Source organism: Nyctibius grandis, chromosome 5 (assembly GCF_013368605.1).
Source record: "Nyctibius grandis isolate bNycGra1 chromosome 5, bNycGra1.pri, whole genome shotgun sequence".
NCBI classification, from domain to species: domain Eukaryota; kingdom Metazoa; phylum Chordata; class Aves; order Nyctibiiformes; family Nyctibiidae; genus Nyctibius; species Nyctibius grandis.
In genome coordinates, this window is record NC_090662.1 from 2,286,586 (window position 1) to 2,308,169 (window position 21,584).

Sequence of the window (21,584 nt, forward strand, 5' to 3'; positions counted from 1 at the left end):
TGTACAACAGAGGTGAACAAAGGGCATTTACGTGATGACACACCATGAAAATAGGACGGGGGACATTGTTCTGTTGTTAGGGTAACAAGGCAATAATTGTTGGAATTCACTGATTAAAATGGGCATACAGTGGGCAATAAGGATGCTTCAGCATCAACTGTCCTTACCTAATGTTTATGGGCTTTGTCTCCAAGCCAGGTATAAAAACCTCCCTGAAATGCAGGCAAGGTTATTAAATAATGAAGAGAAACCCAGTAGTAAAACTAGGACACAGATAAAGGACACCAGGCTAGTTGGAAAGACCATCCCTGGAAATAAAACTAAACTCAATCCTCCGTTCTCCAGTTTTGAAGAACTTTGGGCCATAACTTTCTAACCAGGTAAATAGGTTCAAAACACTCAGACAAATGCTGTCCCTGTTCTCCAGCCTCTGTCTTGGTCCAGAAGTCCCACCCCATGTGTGCAGCTCACCCATACACACCTGTTTTTGTGTTGCCTCCAACATAGCGCAGTCCTTTGACGGCTTTCAGGGCGCTGTTGCGGTCCTGGTGCTGGTTGAAGTGGAAGGCTGCCCTGGGCTCCTCGCTGTATTGGGCAACAGCAACCTGCCAAAGAAAAGGGGGTTAAAAAAAAGTGGAGGGCTCAGGCACACAGCAAATACACCATCACTCAATAAACTGCCCTGAGTTAGATAACACAACTAGTTGTGGTGCAACAGGAGTGCAAAGAGATTGTGTTTCTTGCAGACTGAAAAGGGGCAAAAAAATGGCTGTCAGGTTGGCATGTCCATAGGGCACAATCCATATGTTTAAGCATGGGCAAGGCACTATTTCAGCCTTTCTAGGGCATCAGAGATTCCTGCTCAGGCTGGTGGATATAGCACAGGACTGACAGGAGATCTGCGCACTTCAGGCAGCTCGTGGCTGGGTGAGAGCATCTCCTGCTGCGCCAGCTCCCATGGCAGCACCCATCCCTCCTGAATTAAACCCTTGATCTCCATTGAGTACAAAAGGAGGCCAGCTACTCAGCTCATACTACAGCCATCTAACTCGAAATATCTTTGTTTCCCCAGAATTATGATTTGTTACCCCAGGGTAACTTCATCATGTGCCTACACCTTCAAGACTACCTGTAAGTAAAGAGTGCAAGAAGCTCCCCGTTTCCTGATCATCTGAAAGTAAGCTATGCAGTTTTCCTTTCAAAGAGCTAGTTTGGATATTGCATTAATTAAATACAAATGACCCAAAATAAATTATCATCTACTGCGTCTTCCAATTGGCTTTGTTGTGTTGTTGCTTAATGCTGCAGCCATTTGCCCTTCACAGAATCACAGAATCAATCAGGTTGGAAGAGACCTCTGGGATCATCAAGTCCAACCATTGCCCTGACACCACCATGGCAACTAGACCAGGGCACTAAGTGCCATGTCCAGTCTTTTCTTAAACACATCCAGAGATGGTGACTCCACCACCTCTCTTGAGGTGTTTCACAGCATGCCCCGGGGATCTGGTCCTCTGCTTGTCTGGAGGATGCAGCTGCTGGTGTGTGCTGCATCTCCCATCTGGGTCCTCACTTGGGTCTCCACCCATTAGCAGTTCGGATATGCGCAGAAATGGGGTCCTAGAGGGGGACCTGCACCTGACACATCCTTGGGCTCCATAACCTAGACAGCGTTTCAGTAGGTCTGGGATTTGCTTTATTCCTGATGACTTGCTCTTGGAAAAATAACCAAGAAATGGAAATATATCCAAATGAGTAGGCTGAGATTTAGAAGACTTTTATTGATGTCTTTGGTGGACACACACATGTCGTTAGGCAAAGCACGTAGCCTTTCTGAGCCACAACATGTGAGCGAGAACACTGCTGTCATCGCAGGGGTGAGCAAAAGTGAGCATTTGGAAGGAAAACACCTTTAGGAAATAAAATAACAAAATCTTGCCTGTGTCCCGTCAGGCCCAATCTTAGGGAAATAAGAAATGATCCGGAAGAGGAAATCCTTCACTTTATTGAAATTGCTCTGGCCAATACTCGAGGACTCATCAACCAGGAACCCAATGTCTGCTTTGAACTTGCCACAGACTGCAGAGGGAAGAGAGGATTTCTGTAAGCTGGGGGATCCTAAAGCAGAAGCATGTTTCTTTGTGTTCAGAGCAACAGAACAAACCCAAACACAAATACCTCTTGCGATGCCAAGTGTTGGTCAGTGAGCTGGCAGCACCTTCACCCCACAGAGTAGTGCTGAGACCTTCACTGCATTTTATGGGGTTTGTGTCTTCTCTTTCCATGACATTGTCCACTCTTACTACTCAATGAATAAAGACTAGTTTTGGCTCCTGAGGTCAGAGAAGACCATGGTCCCTGGGTGGTTTTGACCTACTGCTACATCATCATCAAATCACACATGGATACACACTCACTTGGCCCAGGGGGAGTTGTCAGCAGCGCAGACACTACAGTGGTTGATAGTGGGGTCTCTGGGGTTGGTGGTAGCTCCGTGGTGGTGGCCAGTGGAAGAGAAGTGGTCCCCATGTTGCTAGGAGATATGGTTTGGGATCTTGTTGTATCCAATTTTGCAGAAGTCACTGGAGCAGCTGGCGCAGGTGAATCTCTGGGAGGTCCCACTGCAAGGGGCAAACAAAAAAAAGGCGTTAAGTCTCTTTTAGTTATGATGCCTCTACCTAGCAAAGCATCAGAAGGGTAGAGAAGCCAAGCAATTAGCCTCAGTAGCAGTTACCTAGGTAAAACTGCAATGTAACACTCCAGCCTTCATACCTGTTTGCCCAAGGAGTGTTGTCTCTGGTCCCTCCATATCTCCAAAGACCGGTCTTATAGAGAACAAATACATTTCTTTGGCGCTTAGTCCTGTCACTCGATATGATCGAGAAGCTGCTGACAACAGCTCCTGGGAAAGATCAGAAGCTGTGAAAAAAGGAAGAAACACGCATTGACTGGGAGCCAGAGAAACTCGAAATAACTCCCATGTCTCAGAACCACAGAATCACAGAATCAACCAGGTTGGAAGAGACCTCTGGGATCATCCAGTCCAACCATTGCCCTGACAACACCATGTCAACTAGACCATGGCACTAAGTGCCATGTCCAGGCTTTTCTTAAACACCTCCAGAGATGGTGACTCCACCACCTCCCTGGGCAGCCCCTTCCAATGGCTAATGACCCTTGCTGAGAAGAAATGCTTCCTAATGTCTAACCTGAACCTCCCCTGGCAAGCTTGAGGCTGTGTCCTCTTGTCCTATTGCTAGTTGCCTGGGAGAAGAGGCCGACTCCCACTTCACTACAACCTCCCTTCAGGTAGTTGTAGACTGCACTAAGGTCACCTCTGAGCCTCCTCTTCTCCAGGCTAAACAACCCCAGCTGTCTCAGCCGTTCCTCGGAAGCATCCCATCTTCTAATGACACCACCTTTGGCAAACAAGAGCTTGGGGATGAGACGAGTGGTGGGCTTCAGAGCAGAGGCTTTTGGTAAGATGTGTTCGCAAACTGCAGTGGTCAGGTCCTATACCAGATGAAATAAGGTTGGTTGTGTCTGACAAGGGAGTTCTTGAGTAGATGAATAGGAAAGGAAAAATGGGAATTTGTACAAGTGTTTAGAGAGGGCATTTGGTCCAGGTGGAGTCCAAGGTTGAGATCTCTGATAGACCAATGGTTTGCAGTGGTTAGCGTGTATAGAAACAGGGTTCTTTTTTGTTAATGAATGGAAAGTTTGCTAAAAAGTAGAATCAAACTTACTTGAGAAATTTGGTCACATACAATAGATAGTTTTGATCTAAAATAATGATAGGAAAAACCTGTAAAAATGTCATAATGATGTTTTGACTTTTTATAATTATCTTATGTTGGAAATACTGAATGATGAGTTTTGACGCTGTTTGAAGTGAAACTTGCACGTTTTCATTCTGAAATAACATTCTCCCTTTGGTCTGATGTAACTCTGGACAGAGGAGGGCTACAGCTGGGACAACCTCAAGCTGTGGTGAAGGGGACCCAATCTTTTATAGGGCAGGCTGGCAGAGTCAGATGGCAGGGAGGAGGGCATTAAATGAGCTTAAAAGAGGTGCAAGGAAAATGGGTAATGAATGAGTACTCATGTAGAAAAAAATCAAGTTGTAGAGAAGAAAATTAATCAACGTACCAGGAGACAAAAAAAAAAGACAAAATTCTTAATTGCCTTTATACACTAATGCTGGCAGCGTGGATAATTAAACAAGAGAAATTGGAATTACTCACTTATGAGCAGAAATTTAATCTCGTTGGTCCTATCAAAATGTGGTAGCAAGATTCATCTGATTGGAATGTTAAATCAATAGTTATAAACCTGTTTCAGAAGGATCGATCGAGTGAGGGCACAGGGGGACTGTCAGACATGGTATTATCCATTGCTGAGCCCCTGACAACTCTGAAACCAATGATTTTTGAATACTTACAGGTCGATATTTTAACAGCATGGCACAGGAGGGGAACAGTTGCATTAGATCACTTAAATCACCCTAGAGAACTGAATGCTTAGTTCCCTAATCACTTATCCATAATATGTGGAGCAAAAAAATGATGCTACCACAGGAGACTTCATCCTGAGTGATATATGCTGCAAGTCTTAAGCTGCCAATACCAAAATGTCCTTGGAATTAAGAAAAATTAAAGCTGATGACCTGGTAACTCAAAAAGCACTGCAGGGAGCACAGGGGAATTGTGTCAGATCCATTTTCTTTATTGACTTGTGAAGATGAAGTGATCCCTAGCAAAAAGTTAGTGGCTGAAGCAACAGTGACAGGAAGCTTGCTGTATTCAAAGAGGTTTAAGCCCACTCCAGGAAAAAATAATATAGCTGGTGCTTTAAAAGGGCAAACCCCTTAAGGCCAAAGCAATTGGAAAAAGAAATACACGCTAGAAATTGTGAGCAATTATTAAGAAAGTTTGAAAAGCTATTTACTATATAGCAAATCTTTTAACAAGATAAGAACTAAAGTGGTATGGATGACAAAAAAAACCAACCTTCTCTTTTGGTTCACTGCAACTATCCCTGATGGACAGGTAGTGCCTCTAGAGGAAGAGATACTGATAATGAAGCAGGCTTTTGTTTAAGCAATTTTCATGTCTCCTTTTTCTTCCTGTTTGCAATGGCCAAATGGGTCATCTTGTGAGCTTTCTCAATGGGCCAGCTTCCATTTTTTCCCCTCTTTTTCACCCAAATGAAGAAGCTGAGATGAAGGGACATGATGTATGGAAGCCCCCCAGGGTCAGCCCTCTGTTCTCCTGCTAAACAGGGTCCAGATGAGTTCAAAAGAAGGAACAATGTTGGTGCCATCAGTGACAGCATCATTTACCCCAGGTCAAACTGGGCAGCACTTGGAGACACAAGTCATGGCACTTGAAGGGAATAGCAGCCACTTAAGGCTGGCGGTGGAAGGAAATTTCCCCTTTAATATCTGTCACTTGCATCTTCTGCAGCATCACCTGACTCTAAGACCAGGTACTGAATCAAACAGATGGCAGGGCAAGCCAGACATGTCCATGGTCCATCCTCAAATTCCCTTGTGTGATGGGGCAGCTCACACAGGAGGAGACCAAATTACAAACCATCCTTCCTTCCCCCACCAAAAAAACCCATTACCTGAAGACAAGCGCCATGTTAATAGGTACGTGGATGCCCCAGGAAGAGCCGCCCAAGTCAGCAAAACGCTGGTCTCCGCAGCCTCCTCCACTGTGAACTCAGTCACTTTGGGTAAATCCACTGTTGGAAAAGAAAAAGAAACAAAGCTTAGGGTGGGCAGAAGCTACCACCAAAAGCTTGACTGAGCTGAAAGGAAGCTGATGCATCCTTTGGGAGGTGCAAATCCTGGCCCTGCTGAAACCAAAGTCCAGACAGAAATGACGAGCACGAAGCACATCTCTGCTACACTTGTCCACAGCTCCAGCTGCTGGTGAATCTCTCAGGTGATAACTACCCCAGAGTGCACAGATGTGTGTGCCAGGAGACACATCTTAGCCTGCAAATAGCTTTGGAGACCTTCTGCCTCCTAAAATACCATGGTTTTGGGGAGAAGAAGGAGTCCCTACAGGGACAGTCCCTACTTTAGGGGTTTTCCAGAAAGCTGAATCAGATCAGATCCTCAGCTGGTGGGAATTCGTGGAGATTTACCAAATAACTGTTGGCAGATCTTCAGCCCGGACTGCCAGATGTTTCTTTAAACTGATTGTGAAATTTGAGTTGTTGGGACGGGCAATGAAGTTTTGCCTGCTCACTTGTGCCAGATGCTAGAGTGCTCCTTGAAACCACAGCGTTGGCTCCACACCCCTGACCTTCTCCAACATTTGATCTCCAAATCTGCCTTTTCTGCAGCATCAATCAAGTCGCATGATGCCACAGCATCTGAGTGATGTTTGCCTTTATCTACTGGAAATGGTCACGATATTGTAACTGAAGAGGTAATTCCAAGATAATGATGCGTCACAAGAATAGCATCTCATGGTCATTATTGGAAGGGTAAGACAGGCAAAGACCCAACGTTTCTTGATAATAAGAAGAAAGGCCCATTGAATGTTTTCTGGCATGCTGGCTGGTGGGACCTGAGAAGTAATAAGGTGTCTATCAGCCAACATTGCTCTTTTTCCATCCTCACCTCCCATCACAGCCCCTAGGAAGAGACAGCCCCCAGCATTAATGTGGAAATGCTCTTGTCCCCATCCAGTGGTCCTGTACTCACAGGTTTTGGCTGTAAGGAGCGTGGGGCTTCCCTCCCGTCCCCTGACCATTGCAGACATGCAGATGGTGTAGGTGGTGCTCTCCTTCAGTTTGGGGATTGTGAAGGAGACTGTCTCTGCTGCAACCAGCTGGGAGGTTTCCAAGCCACCTAAGAGGAGACATTCAAAAAAACCCACAGCGTACATAGCAAGGGCAAGGTAATTGCTATTAACAATCATGGTTACAGCAGCTTCCTCACACCGATCTTATGGGACCTGGCCAGGGAGGAGCGTTATGAGCTCAGTTTGCATAGGGGGAAACTGAGGCATGGGCAGGTGAGAGATCTGGTCACAAAGGCATCACATGTGCTGCTGGAAAGGAACCACTTCTTTGACTTCCCAAATCCCAACTATGCCTATATCCAATGGATATCTCTGTTAGAGACTAAAACCTGGCTCAGTTACAGGGTTCAACCTGCCCCCATAGACATTACAGTCCTCATCTACCCTCATCATCTGGGGGAAAAGGACTGAGCTGAGCTAAGCTCCTGTTTTCTCAGGTTCCTTGTGCTCTGTCCTCATATTGCACCTAAGAAACCAGGTTGCTTACCACTGAATGGCACCCAGGATATCTTATAGTGAGTTACCCCAGGAAGCCTCCTCCAAGACAGTTTCAAACTATTTATGCCAGTGTCAGTGATCCTCAGATCTTGGATGGTCTGGATGGGGTTGGTGTCTGCAGAAGATGCTGCAAAAATGAACCAGGGTAAGATGTCTGAAGTAACAGCTCAAGTTACACAGCACCAGGTTCATGGCTCTGAACTATGGTGCTAAAGAAAGATTTGGGTATTCATGAATGTCTGCTTTCCAGACACTACCCAGGGATGCCAGGCTGCATCTCCTAATGAATCCATGGAGAGGAGCACTGCGCGGTTAAGTTCAGGGATCTCATCCACATCTCCTACTGCCTGCACCAAACTCTGGTGACACGACACAGGGACATGAGGAGAGGGTCAAGAGAGGACAGATCATCCAGATGCATCTTCATACACCATGGGCAACTGTGATTCAGATGAACTTATGTGAAAAAGACACTGAAAGGACCCAGGACCCCGAGTCTGAAGGGGCAGAACCACAAATCAAGGAATGGCAAACCTCAGGAGTGCGTGCCGGTGAGTTGACCCTGAGTGGTGCCTGTGGAGAGACTCCCACCTTCCTGAGATAGCTGTGGACAAATAAGTCTGGGGAGCATGTTAATACATCCAGGGTTGCCTACCTATGCCAAGCCTGTTTAACATGCCAGAAGGACATGTCCACTCCTACCCACGGGAACAGCCGTGGATTATTGCTACCAGCTATGAGGGCTCTCCATGTCACTCCACCATCAACGTGCAATGCACAAGACCGTGAATCTAGCCTTTGCATCCCAACATAAAGAGGGTTGTTCCATCAGGACATACCCGTGCGGTGAGTCAGAGTCACCTCAGGCCCCTCGGTCTTGATGAAGACAGCCCGGACGCTGACTTTATACAGGGTGTCGGGCAGCAAGTGGTCAATCCGGTAAGCCAACACTCTACTGCCCAGGTACTGAGTCTTGGCAACCTGTTTTTCTGTAAAGAAAAATCACAGAATCACAGAATCCCAGAATCGATGAGGTTGGAAGAGCCCTCTGGGATCATCGAGTCCAACCATTGCCCTGACACCACCATGGCAACTAGACCATGCCACTAAGTGCCATGTCCAGGCTTTTCTTAAACACCTCCAGAGATGGTGACTCCACCACCTCCCTGGGCAGCCCCTTCCAATGGCTAATGACCCTTGCTGAGAAGAAATGCTTCCTAATGTCCAACCTGAACCTCCCCTGGCCAAGCTTGAGGCTGTGTCCTCTTGTCCTATCGCTAGTTGCCTGGGAGAAGAGACCCACTCCCACTTTACTACAGCAAAAAGGGGATACTTCAGAGCCTGTAGCTCACCAGTGAGGCTGGTGGCATCCCCTCCAAAGGAAACATCCATTCCTTGCTGTACTACTGTTTCAGAACTTTGGGGATTATCTTCATAAATAGAAGAGCACGAAAACAAAGAGAGAAGGAGTCACCACCACTGGGTACAGGCTGAGGATCTTTTTTCTCAATAGTGAGATCACTTTCCAACCCCAGGCAGTAGATCAGGAGTTTGGAAAGGTGCCTCCCATGGCCACAGACATGGGTCTGTGCCAGGAACGAGCATGTGCACCCTTTCTCTGCTCACCTTTGCCTGCTCCCACAGGGCTCCAGGTGACTTTGAATTTGGTGGCAGCTGCTGTGGCACTCCACGCCATAGACAGGCTTGTGTTGGTGTAGGACATCACCTTGAAATTGGAGACATAGCCAAGAGGAGCTGCAAGGTGAGGACAGCATTAGACAGTGCCCTGACTACTGTCCAACAGGGCTCCTCATTGGCAGTATAATTATATAAAAATCATATAAAAGGGTTAAAAGCTGTATCTTTGCTTATCTTCAGTGTCTCATCATCCTCACCTGGAGAGATGCCGGTTTGTACTGCTTGAGGTCTGGGCTGTGCATGTACATCCTACCTCCCAGAGAACCAAGGACAATATTCTGCTCTAGATCCAGGTGGGAGCACCTCTGCAAGCCCAGGACAGGTGGTACAGGGACCCAAGGAGTCATGAGATCCAGATCCCAGTGCCTCCACACTGCCTGCAGCACATCCAACCAGAGCTTGGACAGGTGCTGAACATCAGTGTCTGCCTGTGCTCTTCTTCACAAGGGTCAACCCCTTATCTCCATGCTGTATTCTGGGGTTGCTAGTCACCTCCTGCCACTTTTAAACCTCCTCAAGGATACATCTGGTACTGTGCAAATCTCGCCTCTGCTTTCTGACCATCACGATCAGCATTGCTGCCTCCCCCCCTCCAAGATGCAGCAACACAGAAGTTTGCCATGGAGGGACAAGCTCTGGCCATCAACTAGACCACTCTCTTTCCCAATTTTACATGAAGAATTCGCATCTGCTGCCTCTTGTCCAGGCAACCTGATCTTCCAGCACAGCCCTTTGGAGTCCCCCCTTCTTTAAGGCAGGGGACAGCCCTTGTCATCAGCCAGAAAGGACCACATTAGGATGTTCCTCTCCCTTTATCTCCCTAGAGAATCATAGAATCGTTTTGGTTGGAAAGGATCTTTAAGGTCACAAAGTCCAACTGCTAACCCAGCACTGCCAAGGCCACCACTAACCCATGTCCCTCAGCACCACATCTACACGGCTTGTAAATCCCTCCAGGGATGGGGACTCCACCACTGTCCTGGGCAGCCTGTTCCAATGCTTGACAGCCCTTTTGGTGAAGAAATTGTTCCTGATATTCAATCTAAACCTTCCCTGGCATAACTTGAGGCTGTTTTCTCCTGTCCTATTGCTTGTTACGTGGGAGAAGAGACCGACCCCCCCCTCGCTACACCCTCCTTTCAGGCAGTTGTAGGAAGCGAGAAGGTCTCCCCTCAGCCTCCTTTTCTCCAGGCTAAACACCCCCAGGTCCCTCAGCCGCTCCTCATCGGACTGTGCAAGGGTTGTGTGCTGTGGTAGCTACTTGAATGTCCTGCCCGTACTCACATGTCCTGGCTGAGGTTGTGATCCCTGGTCCTTCCACCGAGCCAAAGAGCACATACAGAGAAATCACGTACTCGGTGTCATGGGCCAGGTTGCGGAGCTGGTAGGCTGTGATTGACTTGTTGAGGGCCAGCTGGCGAGGACGGTCTTTGCCAAAGAACTCTTTGGAAGAGAGAAAATAAAATACAAGAGGATAAAGACTGAAGAGTCTGGAGAGCAGCTGTGCTCCATGCTGGGAAAGACACCATGTTTTCCCTGGCAGTCCATCTCCGACCCAGCTGAACCTCTGTTGTAGGACACCTGTGTGTGCACTGGGGCAAGAGAGAGCTTTCCTATGGTTATTTATTTCAGAATTCAAATGACTAAAGGATCCAAACCAGCTGCGAGGAACCAAACCAGCTCTCACATCTGGGGCCCACAGTAACGTGGGCGTGTGCTCTGTCCCTCCCCAGCATCTGCAGGGAGTTGCAAAGCCCCTGTGTTAGATGGCCTGCCCCACCTCTTCCCTGAGGACCAGGCAAGGTGGTGTAGGACTCTTGCTCTACGTGTTGGGCTGGGGTCAGGCTGAACATAGTTGCTGCAGGGACTCTGCCTGCTGGCATCGTGGGTCAGGTCCAGGAATAATTTCTGGTTTCAGTTCATGCCCTGAAGTCGTGGGAGAGGCTGATCAGAGCAGTTAATGAGCTGGACCTGCCCCTACAACCACCATCCCTGAGGTTCTCAGTGCCTTATCTCCCATGCTACAGAAGAAGGTGGAGGTGATGCAAGTTGGAGGAGAGCGGGATCTTACCTGGTGTAGGACCCCAAGCCACTCGGTACCCAGTGGCCCCAGCAACTGAGTCCCAGGAGACCAGAGCGCTGTTGATGGATATCTCACTCACTTTCAGCATCTGGACGGTGCTCGATGCCACTGCAAGACAGCAGAGTTGCCCAGTTGCATCAAGGTCCCAACAGCTTCTAAGTGGTGCCCAAAAGCTGTAATGACCCAGACTGCTTTCTGCACCAGATGACAGGCAGGGCAGTGACTACAAATGACACCAGCTCTGTGCTGCCAGCACAGTGTGACCCCCACCCGTGTCTGCTTGGGCTGGTTCCCACCCCTGCTGCAGGGCACTCACCTGTCATTGCTTTACTGCTCACCACCGGCCCCTCGACATCCCCAAAGATGGGGTTGATGCTGACGGTGTACTCTGTGCCAGGCTGCAGTCCCTGGATCATGTAGTAGCTGTAGATGTTGCTGAGGTTCACATCCTGGATGCTGCCCTCTGCAAAGGGAAATGATGTCTGGGCTCCCTTGGGTCAGACCAAGGAGGACACCCTCCCTGGGTCTCCTTGTCTGGGAGGGCGGTGGGCAATCATAGAATCACAGAATCATAGAATCGTTTTGGTTGGAAAGGACCTTTAAGATCATCGAGTCCAACCATTAACCTGGCACTGCCAAGGCCACCACTAACCCATGTCCCTCAGCACCACATCTACACAGCTTTTAAATCCCCCCAGGGATGGGGACTCCACCACTGCCCTGGGCAGCCTGTTCCAATGCTTGACAACCCTTTCCATGAAGAAATTGTCCCTGATCTCCAATCTAAACCTCCCCTGGCACAACTTGAGGCCGTTTCCTCTTGTCCTATCTCTTGTTACCTGGGAGAAGAGACCGACCCCCACCTCGCTACACCCTCCTTTCAGGCAGTTGTAGAGAGCGAGAAGGTCTCCCCTCAGCCTCCTTTTCTCCAGACTAAACACCCCCAGGTCCCTCAGCCGCTCCTCATCACACTTGTGCTCCAGACCCTTCACCAGCTTCGTTGCCCTTCTCTGCACTCGCTCCAGCACCTCAATGTCTTTCTTGTAGTAAGGCAAGCAACCACTTGAGAACTACACAGTGCGTGAGATCAAATGGCATTTCATCCTCCTGGCTTACACACGTGCCGGCAAGGTGCTCAGGCCGAAGATGGCAGGGATAGGGCTTAGTGGAACAAGCACAAATCTTGGTTGAAGAACTGATGTATATGCAGGTAGAAATAACCCACAACCTGAGGCTGATAACCCTGCTGAGGCAGACCTCAGCAACCACCAACACATCAAGGCAGATCAGGGCTTTGCAGGCCAAAGAAAATAAATCACGTAGCAACACACTAATGGCCACGTATGGGTCTGCGAGCAGTCCTGTAAGAAGGTCCACGGTCCGCCCAGCCCTGCGTGACTCTGGCTGGAGTCATCTCGCCTTCTGTGCAGGACACTGGAGCCAAACGATGGCACAAAAGACATTTCCTCGTTTCTGTACCCTTGTTGGTGACTAGAAACCACTCAGCTAAGCCTCTTGGCATCGCTCTAGAGGGAGCACGGCAGGAGAAGAGTTAAAGCCTAATCCCTGGGGATCGCACCCCATTTTCAGAGGGGCAGAGAAGTGCAGGCAGCAGCAGGCTGGGGTTTGGAGGTGGCGGTGGGGGGAGGCTGCCATTTGCAGTTTGGTCACTGGAGGGTGCCATGTCCCCATCTTCTGCTCCACCAGCACCCTGAGACCCATCCCCCTTCTCCCACCCCACGCCGTGGACCTTCTCTCCACATCAGCCGCTCGTTTACGTTTATCTATTCTCCGTTTTAGAAGTCAGAGGAGAAAAACCAAACCCCTGCAGTGCTTGGGACAGCTGCACGGGCATGGGCAGAAGGTGTCCGGATCCCAACGCCACCGGCCCCGTAACGCATGGCCCTGGGATGGGATGGAGTGTGGGAGGAGGACCCCGCGGGGCCCACCAGAGAGGGTGGGCTGCCCCTTGGGATTTTGCTATCCCTGGACTTGGGGTGAACTGCTATCAGGTGAAAAACCTGCTCGGAAAGAGCAAATCTGATGTGGAGGTGATGTGACCTTTCCGATTCGTCTGAGGATGTCCCCCACTGCCCCTCAAGAAGGGGTGTCCCCACTCCAAAGCCGTGGCAGGCTGAGCATGCACGTGCTCCATTTCTAGCTGGGGCACTGAGCAAGGACTGGGTCAACAGCTGAGTTTTGGGGTGTGCCATGGTTTTTTTCCCGAGAGACATTCATTACAAGGCAAAAAAAGAAGTTTTATATCTTCCCTGCAAAGATTTTTCCCTTCTGATGACCTTTGGAGCTGTTCTCCAACTAACCCCCCTCCCCTGGTGGGAGATGTCTCCTTATTTCCTAACCAGTGGAGCTGAGCCAGAGGAGACTGTCCTATTTATTCAAAGCCTGTGATGGAGCCCAGGTGTCCTGACATCCCATCTCATCTTTGAACCACAGAAACATCCATCTCCCAAGGCCAAAATATGCCATCAAACCTGAATTTCTAACTTCTGCTCCCCCACACCAGCAATGAAAATATGTGTGGGTTCAGGGCAGGGGAGAAGCTCCAGCTGCAACTGCAGATCTGTCTTCAAATGCTAAAATTTGTCTGAGAATGAGGACGCATTATGGGATGCTGGGGGATGAAGCCAGGTCTTAGTGCTGCAGAGGGAAAAGCAACAAGCACAGGCACTTCCAGTCTGAGATGTGGTACTACCTGTCCCCCCAAAAATGGGGTAACCCCAGATAATCAGGGGCTGTGTGATGTGCAGCTCTGTATGGAGTACTTCACCAGCTTCTCTCCAGCTATTAACCCTTTCCAAGGCTACTCAGGTCCAGTAAATCCAGCACTAATCCCGTGTTAACAAGGCTGGACACCCATTAGCCTGCTTTATGCAGAGCCAGAGCAGGTATTTTTGCATCCATGGCAGAGTTTACCACCAAAGCCCACAGCACAGCTCTCTGTTCTTTGCCAGGGGAGGTTCAGGTTAGACATTAGGAAGCATTTCTTCTCAGCAAGGGTCATTAGCCATTGGAAGGGGCTGCCCAGGGAGGTGGTGGAGTCATCATCTCTGGAGGTGTTTAAGAAAAGACTGGACATGGCACTTAGTGCCATGGTCTAGTTGACATGGTGGTGTCAGGGCAATGGTTGGACTCAATGATCCTAGAGTTCTCTTCCAACCTGATTGATTCTGTGATTCTGGTGCAAGCTCTTGATTTATTTGCACGTACAGAAAACTCCACCATTCACAGAACCCAAAATAAGACTGGTTCCCTCCAGCTTCTCATTGCATGGCTGGACAAAGAAAGTGTCAGTGCATCCAGTGCCTTGGGGACCTCACAGCTCCTGCCTCTCCATCTCCCTGCTCACTGATGCATGCACCCTGCCCCCCATGTCTCTACCTGCTGACGTCCAGGTGAGCCTGTACCCCGTTGCTCCCTGGACGGGGCTCCACCTTGCCTGGAGCGTGTCGGTGGTTTCGTTCTGCAGCAAGATGCTTTTCACAGGCAGGAGCTTCACTGGAAGGAGGACAGCGAACAAACCTTTCAGAGCACTCACTTGCCAGTGGAGGACTTTGCTGGCCTCCCTGCACCACTGTTCCTCCAGCCCATCTGTCAGAAGGAGTGGGATTTCCAAAGGCTCCTGCCCTGCCTGACAGGCTGAAGGCATCTCATAAAAGCCGTGGTGAAAACAACCAGATCTGTGACCATTGCTTTCCAGGACCAACACCTCTAATGCACCAACCTCGCTCGCTTTATGTAGCGTGGGTGCAAAACGGGAGGGCAAGTGAGGCTCTGGCAGATCTCCCACCCTTCCTCCCAAGCAGCATGATGGTGTTCGAGGGTGGCCATGTCCATGCATGCGATGGGGGAAGAGCAGGGCTCAAGGCTGGAGTTAGGAAGGACCTGTTGAACGCTGCCCCTTTGATGCACATATAGCTGCAACGCCCACCAACAGTGAGGTGCTTATCAACAGCAAAGGGTGTGAACACAGCGACCAGGGCAAGAAGGGACCAGCTGCAGAGTCAAACCTCTTACATGTTCTCCCCACAGCAGTCACAGGCTGGCTCAGCCCCTCCGGGTACACCGTGTAGATGCTGATGCTGTATTCTCTATCCTTCTGCAAGTTATCCAGCACGTGGGAAGAGACATCGCCCCGCAGAACCTGCTCGTAGGCCATTCCTGGTCTGTTGGCTGCAAAATCAAGGAGAAGAGTGATGGTGAAGCCTTCCCACTGCCTGTCCACATCCCATGGTGATGTCTTCACAGCACACTGAAGAGCATGCATAGGAAGTGCATGGTTGAAGTCCACCAACCCATGTGATGTTGCTGAGAGTTATGTCTGTAGCTAAGACTTGACATACCCATACTGTCCCAGCCCTCCAGATCACACAGAGTTGAGTGTGACCCATACAGAAGGCTTGAACTCACCCCACATCCACACCAAAGCAGACATTTGAATACGAAAAACATCCACGGTAGGTCTGGATGTGACAGTGCAAATGGGTACAAGGCATCCACAGCACCATCCTCATCTTGGTCTTCCAAGGAAAGTCCTTCAAAGGACTCTTCTCCTCCATCCTGGAGGAATCAAACTGTCTGGAAGAGGCTAACCTGGCCTCCTTCCAGAGTAATGCCAGGAGCTCTGTGGTGCATTGTTCCTTGGACAAAATGGCACCTTTCCTGTCCTCAGGTCACTGCTCCTTTTAAAGTAAGCTCCAAGAAAAATCAATAAAACCTGAACTTACCTCTGGGGATGTAGATTTTGTAGCCCTCCAACTTGCCCAGTGGAGGTGTCCAAGCCACCTTCAAGCTAAAAAGTCCTTCTTCTATCACACGGAAGTTAGTGACTGGAGGCACAGGTGCTTTGGGGTACAAAAATATTGCAGAAATTGATGTGACAGTGCTGTAGTAAAACACCATGGCAAAGACCCTTGGAAAATCTTTTGTGTTTAAGGACAAAGAGACACAAAGGTGAGCAGCACCAGTTCTCCCTGTTCTTTCAGAGGAATCCTCAAAAGCAACCACCCCCCTCTACCAAACCCTTGTCTGCTTGAAAAGTGAGCTGAAAACCCCCAAGGCAGAGTGCTGGTGGGCTTCCTCTTTGAATGGTGTTGGGAACTGTGAAATATCTACCCACAAGGCATTTCCTCCTGAGCAGAGAAAACTCTGCAGTGGTTTCATGCAGAATGAGCAAGGACACATGAATCAAATGCTACTTGTGCCTATGGATGCAACTCTTACAAAGAGGAGCCCATTTTGATCCAGCCAGCCATGGCAGACAGATTTATAGCTTCTGCCTCTGGCTTCATGTTGGGGATAATAAGAGAAGAGATCAAATGACTTTATTTCCACCCATAAAGACATTCCATCTTATTCCTGGCAAGTACATACGAGTCAACCTCATTGAGGCGCTTTATTTATTCATCCTGTCAGAGAACTTCCCTCAAGAAGACAAACGATTTAAGACATTGCAGGGGGTGGGAGTGGGAGAAGAAACAAAAAAAAAAGGAATAATTCTTTTCAAAACTCCTCAGGCAAAGCAGACTTGGCGCTTCATCCAAAACAGGGAGGGAAACGGAATTAGTGCACCCTTTAAAACCTTAAAACCCCTTAAAGTAGTGCAGAAACTTATGGAACAAAACCTGCTCCATCCATCACATCTGACCCAGTGTCTTGCACTTCAGGGTTTGGCCAAGAGTGAATTTGCTCCTTTGTTTCCAAGAACCTTGTCATTACAGCCAGCAACGTGACAGCAAAGGAATTTGGCATGGCAGACTGCAATCCAGAGGAAGCCTAGATCATTTCACAGGACCAGAGATCACTACTTGGGGCATTTCCTAAAGGCCATGATCATACCACCTTGGTGTTTACCTTGGGTGAAATGAAGCCCTATGCGCATGCATAGTGCCAACCCAAACCTTTTGGACCATCCACCTCTGAAACGAGATGTTTAGAATATACATCTCTCCATAAAACTCATGTCTGTATTTCCCAACCCATGGTCTTCAAAAGCTTTCTTATCCCAGGTACATGGGTGTTACATTAACTCAATCTCAGCCTGGATTCGTTAAAACCTGCTGGTTATTAAATCAGATGATGTGAGCTATCCAGCAAGCTGCACCCTCTGCTTTCAGTGGGTGAACTACATGGGTTGCTCTGCACCCACTCACAACCCTGCAGCCCACACCACGGACATTCGCACAGATGTTCCTCCTACCCATTCCTACTCATCCATCCCTCACTCCTCACGTATGGCTTTGGGGTGGGTTCTTTCCTATGCCCATACAGACAAGGAACACACGGGGATGACTGCAGAAGAGACACTCACTTGTTTTCCCCTTGACAGCTGCTGACTCCCCAAGGGTATCTGCATAGATGGCCCTCACTGTGAAGACATACTTGGTGTTGGGTTTCAGATCAGTCACCAGCACGGTACATTTGTCACCATCCACCACAATCTGCCACATGGGGGACAAAGGACATCATTACACCTCGGTGACAGTAGAAGACCCCCATGTTTGCAACATGAGGCTTCACATCTGATGTAAGGTGACTTCCGTGAGCAAGACCCTCTTAAAACACACTAATTCAGAACACTGCGATCCTCAGACTATATCTGGGTTCACACTGGACATAGCACTGACACAGGACAGTGCCGAGGGTGCGTTTCCTTAGCCTAGAAAAAACTCCATGAAAACAAGAGCATGCAAAAGTGTGAGGGTGGTCTCCGATCCCCTTGAAAAACTGGAGGAAAAGCAATCATCTTTGGCAAAGAAAGTTTCTTTTAAGCTCATAGAGGGAGATTTCAATGCAATCTGAGGGCAAGAGAGGTGGAGACAAATACTGTATTTTCACTACATTCTTATGAGGTTCTGAAGCAGCCACGGATGATCCTACTTGTTAAATACAATCTTAATAATTAATACAATTAATAATCTTAACCTTAATAATTTATGCTTTCATAGCTTTGTTCTATTATTAGAAATCAAAAGTTTTAGGCATACATTTCTATCCTGCAATCCTGCTCTCAAACTTTGTGCAGTGACTGAGCTGAAGCGGAGCGAGCTGGCACAGGTGGGAGCATCCTGCACACAAGGACATGACAAATCCAAAACCTAAACATGCAGAGATCTTACCAAGATGAACAATCTTGGCAGCAAGAGGGATAGAGGATGCTGCTAGGGAAGCTGGATGGGCTTATTTCACAGAATCACAGAATCCGAGACTGGTTGGGGTTGGAAGGGACCTCTGGAGATCATCTAGTCCAACCCCTGCCAAAGCAGGGTCACCCAGAGCACGTTGCACAGGGTCGTGTCCAGGCGGGGTTTGAATATCTCCAGAGAAGGAGACTCCCCACCCTCCCTGGGCAGCCTGTGCCAGGGCTCTGGCACCCTCAAAGGAAAGAAGTTTTTTCTCATATTGAGATGGAACTTCCCATGTTTCAGTTTGTGCCCGTTGCCCCTTGTCCTGTCACTGCGCACCACTGAGAAGAGTCTGGCCCCATCCTGGCCCCATTATTTGACAGGTGGTATCACAGAGGTAAGGAGAGAAAGGAGTGCTTCCCATTGACCTGTTCTTATCAATCCCAATGGAGTTCATGTCAGTTCAGGCTATATCCTTCTTCCACTCTACCTTCCCCTGCCTTGTCACTCCCAGAAACTCCATCTCACCAGAACAGCAATGCCAAAATTAGCATGAGCAATCAACACACCCCCAAATCCAATGGTCCATCTATAAATCTTCCCTTCAAGCTTCAGGAATTTATACCAATGCATTGGGCCGTGACCAGGATGTCTGAGGGACATGGTGACATCTCCTAACCAGGCTGTGCCATCAGCAGCCTCAGTAGAGGACTAACCCCTAACACTGCGACCTGCAACTGGCGCTCTGCAAAATGGGAATGCAACTCTACCTGCTGCTGGTCCTCTGGAACTGGCTGCCCCAAAGGCAGCAAGGGATGCACATGGACACGGTACCCTGTCACCCTCCCCGTAGCGGGCATCCACGTGAGTCGCAGCGAGCTGTGGCTCTGCTCACTGACATGCAAATCCCGGGGGCCAATGATCTTCTCAGCTGCAAAAAGAGAAAGGAAAGGCCTTTGGTTTGGACCACGATGATACTAGCGCTGTACATGTGCACGCTGTTCATTGATGGAGTCAACATATTCAACGCAAAGAAAGCCTTGGGTATAGGTGGCACTCATTTACAATGAGAGTGCAGAGGCAGCTAAGATCTGTTTCCAGGCCAGGGCCACACAACCAAGTTTTCTTTTGGCAAATTGCTTGACAGAACAAGAAGGGAAAACAAAACTTGTTCTGGCTACATTTCCCACGTGGACACCTGCTTAGTGCATAGGGCATCAGTTCCTTCCTGCCTTTCTCCTTACTGCCACCAGAGAAGAGTCTGCCAGAAAGCTTGAACTCTCCATGAAACATCACAGGAATCCCTGAAGTGCTACAGAACCACAGAGAAAGCAAAAAAAAGATCCTTTAAGGACTCGGATGAAGTTCTCCCAAGCTCTGCCCCAAGATTTTAACTCATCTCCTCATGAGTTTGTGTGCCAAGAGGGGAGCAGTAAATCATTGCCATCACCTCTGAATTCTCTGCAACATCAGTATCTCTTTGGGGAGATATCTAGATCTCTTTGGAGATCTCTCTGGCTGCTCTTTGCACCTTCTGCAAGGAATTAAGTTCTTCCTGAGACCCTGAGTAGTGCTGCTGGAGTTGACCATGAAAGGCCCATGATGAAAGCCCCCAAAGGGCAGAAATGCTGCCCCAGCCCATTGCTGCTCCTTTTGTTTGAATTGGCAGCAAGACTTTCAGGATCTGGTATCACCAGACTAACCACAGAGATGCAGACATAAGCAAAATACACGGGACCACTGACCCCCAGGCAATAGATGCTCCATAGTCTGGCTGCTTCTCTAGGGTCACCCAACCCCTAAAGCTCCCTTGTGATGAACAGAGGCGATGTGGGAGGTCCATCTCCATGGTGTGGTTGGCAGGGACTGGGAAGGGGTTGGTTTGAGCAGGTGGAAAGCAGGATAAAGGAAAGGGCCCTGACGCACCTTGCACAGTCTGTTTGATGGGTCGTGGCGGCTCTGAGGCGGTGAAACAGAGCCTTCGAGAGAGTTTGGGGGCCACGTTGTAGAGCAGGTGGAAATCTTCAACATAAAGCACATGCTCTGCAGTGGGCTCTGAAGCTATTTTGCTCAGTTCATTCTTATCAGCATCCTTAATTCCTAGAAGAAGAGGAAAGGAGGACATCAAACACCATCCCTGGGACAGGCCAGGCATTGACAAGGGCTGTCAAGAGCAAGTGGGAGCAATAGGCTGGCCTTTGAGTTTTACACCAGCTTTACAGTCATGCTGCCTATGGTGAAGGATGAAACAAGGAATGGAGACTCAAGCTGGATGGGCAGCGGTGAAGCAGATGAAGCCATCAAGGAAAAGAGGTCAAGGTTTTCTTCAGAGGCATGTTAGAGATCGCCCCAGGGTATTTGGCTGCTAATGGGATGAGAGGTGGAAAGGTCTGTTGGGGTGCAGAGTGAAAAGGAGTGGGGCAGGATCTGGCTTCATCTTTCCCATTGGATACAGAGCCATTTCTGCCCTTCTGATGGATGAGCAGATGATGGGACTTTGGGAGGTTGTGTGAAAACTGCAGGGTTTTCCCTGTGATTGAATTAAAAAAAGGGGGAAAAAAACCACAACAGACCAAATCCTCCCCTAATTTTCACCTCACACCAGTCCAAATCGACCTGGTTGTGCTTTGTAATGAAATGCCACCACCATCCCCTTTTTCTCCTCTGAAATGTTTGGTGAAGGGAAGGATTTGACTTCTAATAAATGGCTGTTTTTAGCTCTTGGGGGCAGGGAGGTGCTGAAACTTTTCCTTGCCCATGGAATATTCTGATGGACATTTTTAACACATCTGAAGTCGGTCTCTGAACCCCATTAAGAGAAACCTTCAAAAGTAAAACCATTTCATTTTTGAAAATGTCACATCAAAACATTTGGACTTTTATGGAACTATTTATTGAACTCGTCCTGATTTTAAAGTAGTTTTGACAGATGCAAAACCACAGATTTCCACTGAATAAATCATCTAGAGACAACAACAAAAAATACCCAAGCACAGCACAGATGTGATTTTCCTGTGCTTGCAGTAGTTGCTAGTGGCCGAGCCTGGGGATGGGTGCAGTTTTTAGATGAGGTGGTGTCGTGCATCAGGAATCTTCCTTCTTTGAGAGTCCAAAGAAGGGCAATAAAGCTGGTGAAGGGTCTGGAGCACAAGTCTGATGAGAAGCAGCTGAGGGAACTGGGGGTGTTAATCTGGAGAAAAGGAGGCTGAGGGGAGACCTTCTCGCTGTCTACAACTGCCTGAAAGGAGGGTGTAGCACTGTGGGGGTCGGTCTCTTCTCCCAGGTAACAAGTGATAGGATGAGAGGAAACGGCCTCAAGTTGTGCCAGGGGAGGTTTAGATT

At 48.7% G+C, this 21,584-nt stretch overlaps 1 protein-coding gene across 1 annotated transcript in view; it reads right to left on the minus strand.

Annotated features, from left to right (window-relative positions):
* Positions 1 to 21,584, minus strand: part of LOC137663389 (collagen alpha-1(VII) chain-like) — a 125,308-nt gene that overhangs the window by 97,569 nt on the left and 6,155 nt on the right. Inside the window, exons 5-22 of the mRNA XM_068400579.1 lie at positions 20,169 to 20,342; positions 19,013 to 19,173; positions 17,429 to 17,558; positions 15,846 to 15,962; positions 15,136 to 15,291; positions 14,500 to 14,616; positions 11,417 to 11,563; positions 11,089 to 11,208; positions 10,302 to 10,460; positions 8,946 to 9,074; positions 8,159 to 8,308; positions 7,309 to 7,446; positions 6,722 to 6,868; positions 5,629 to 5,748; positions 2,773 to 2,919; positions 2,418 to 2,621; positions 1,940 to 2,079; positions 482 to 605 (exon numbers count right to left, since the gene is read on the minus strand). Of these exons, the coding sequence (XP_068256680.1) occupies positions 482 to 605; positions 1,940 to 2,079; positions 2,418 to 2,621; positions 2,773 to 2,919; positions 5,629 to 5,748; positions 6,722 to 6,868; positions 7,309 to 7,446; positions 8,159 to 8,308; positions 8,946 to 9,074; positions 10,302 to 10,460; positions 11,089 to 11,208; positions 11,417 to 11,563; positions 14,500 to 14,616; positions 15,136 to 15,291; positions 15,846 to 15,962; positions 17,429 to 17,558; positions 19,013 to 19,173; positions 20,169 to 20,342 (2,580 nt within the window). The remainder of the gene's footprint in view (positions 1 to 481; positions 606 to 1,939; positions 2,080 to 2,417; positions 2,622 to 2,772; positions 2,920 to 5,628; positions 5,749 to 6,721; positions 6,869 to 7,308; positions 7,447 to 8,158; positions 8,309 to 8,945; positions 9,075 to 10,301; positions 10,461 to 11,088; positions 11,209 to 11,416; positions 11,564 to 14,499; positions 14,617 to 15,135; positions 15,292 to 15,845; positions 15,963 to 17,428; positions 17,559 to 19,012; positions 19,174 to 20,168; positions 20,343 to 21,584) is intronic.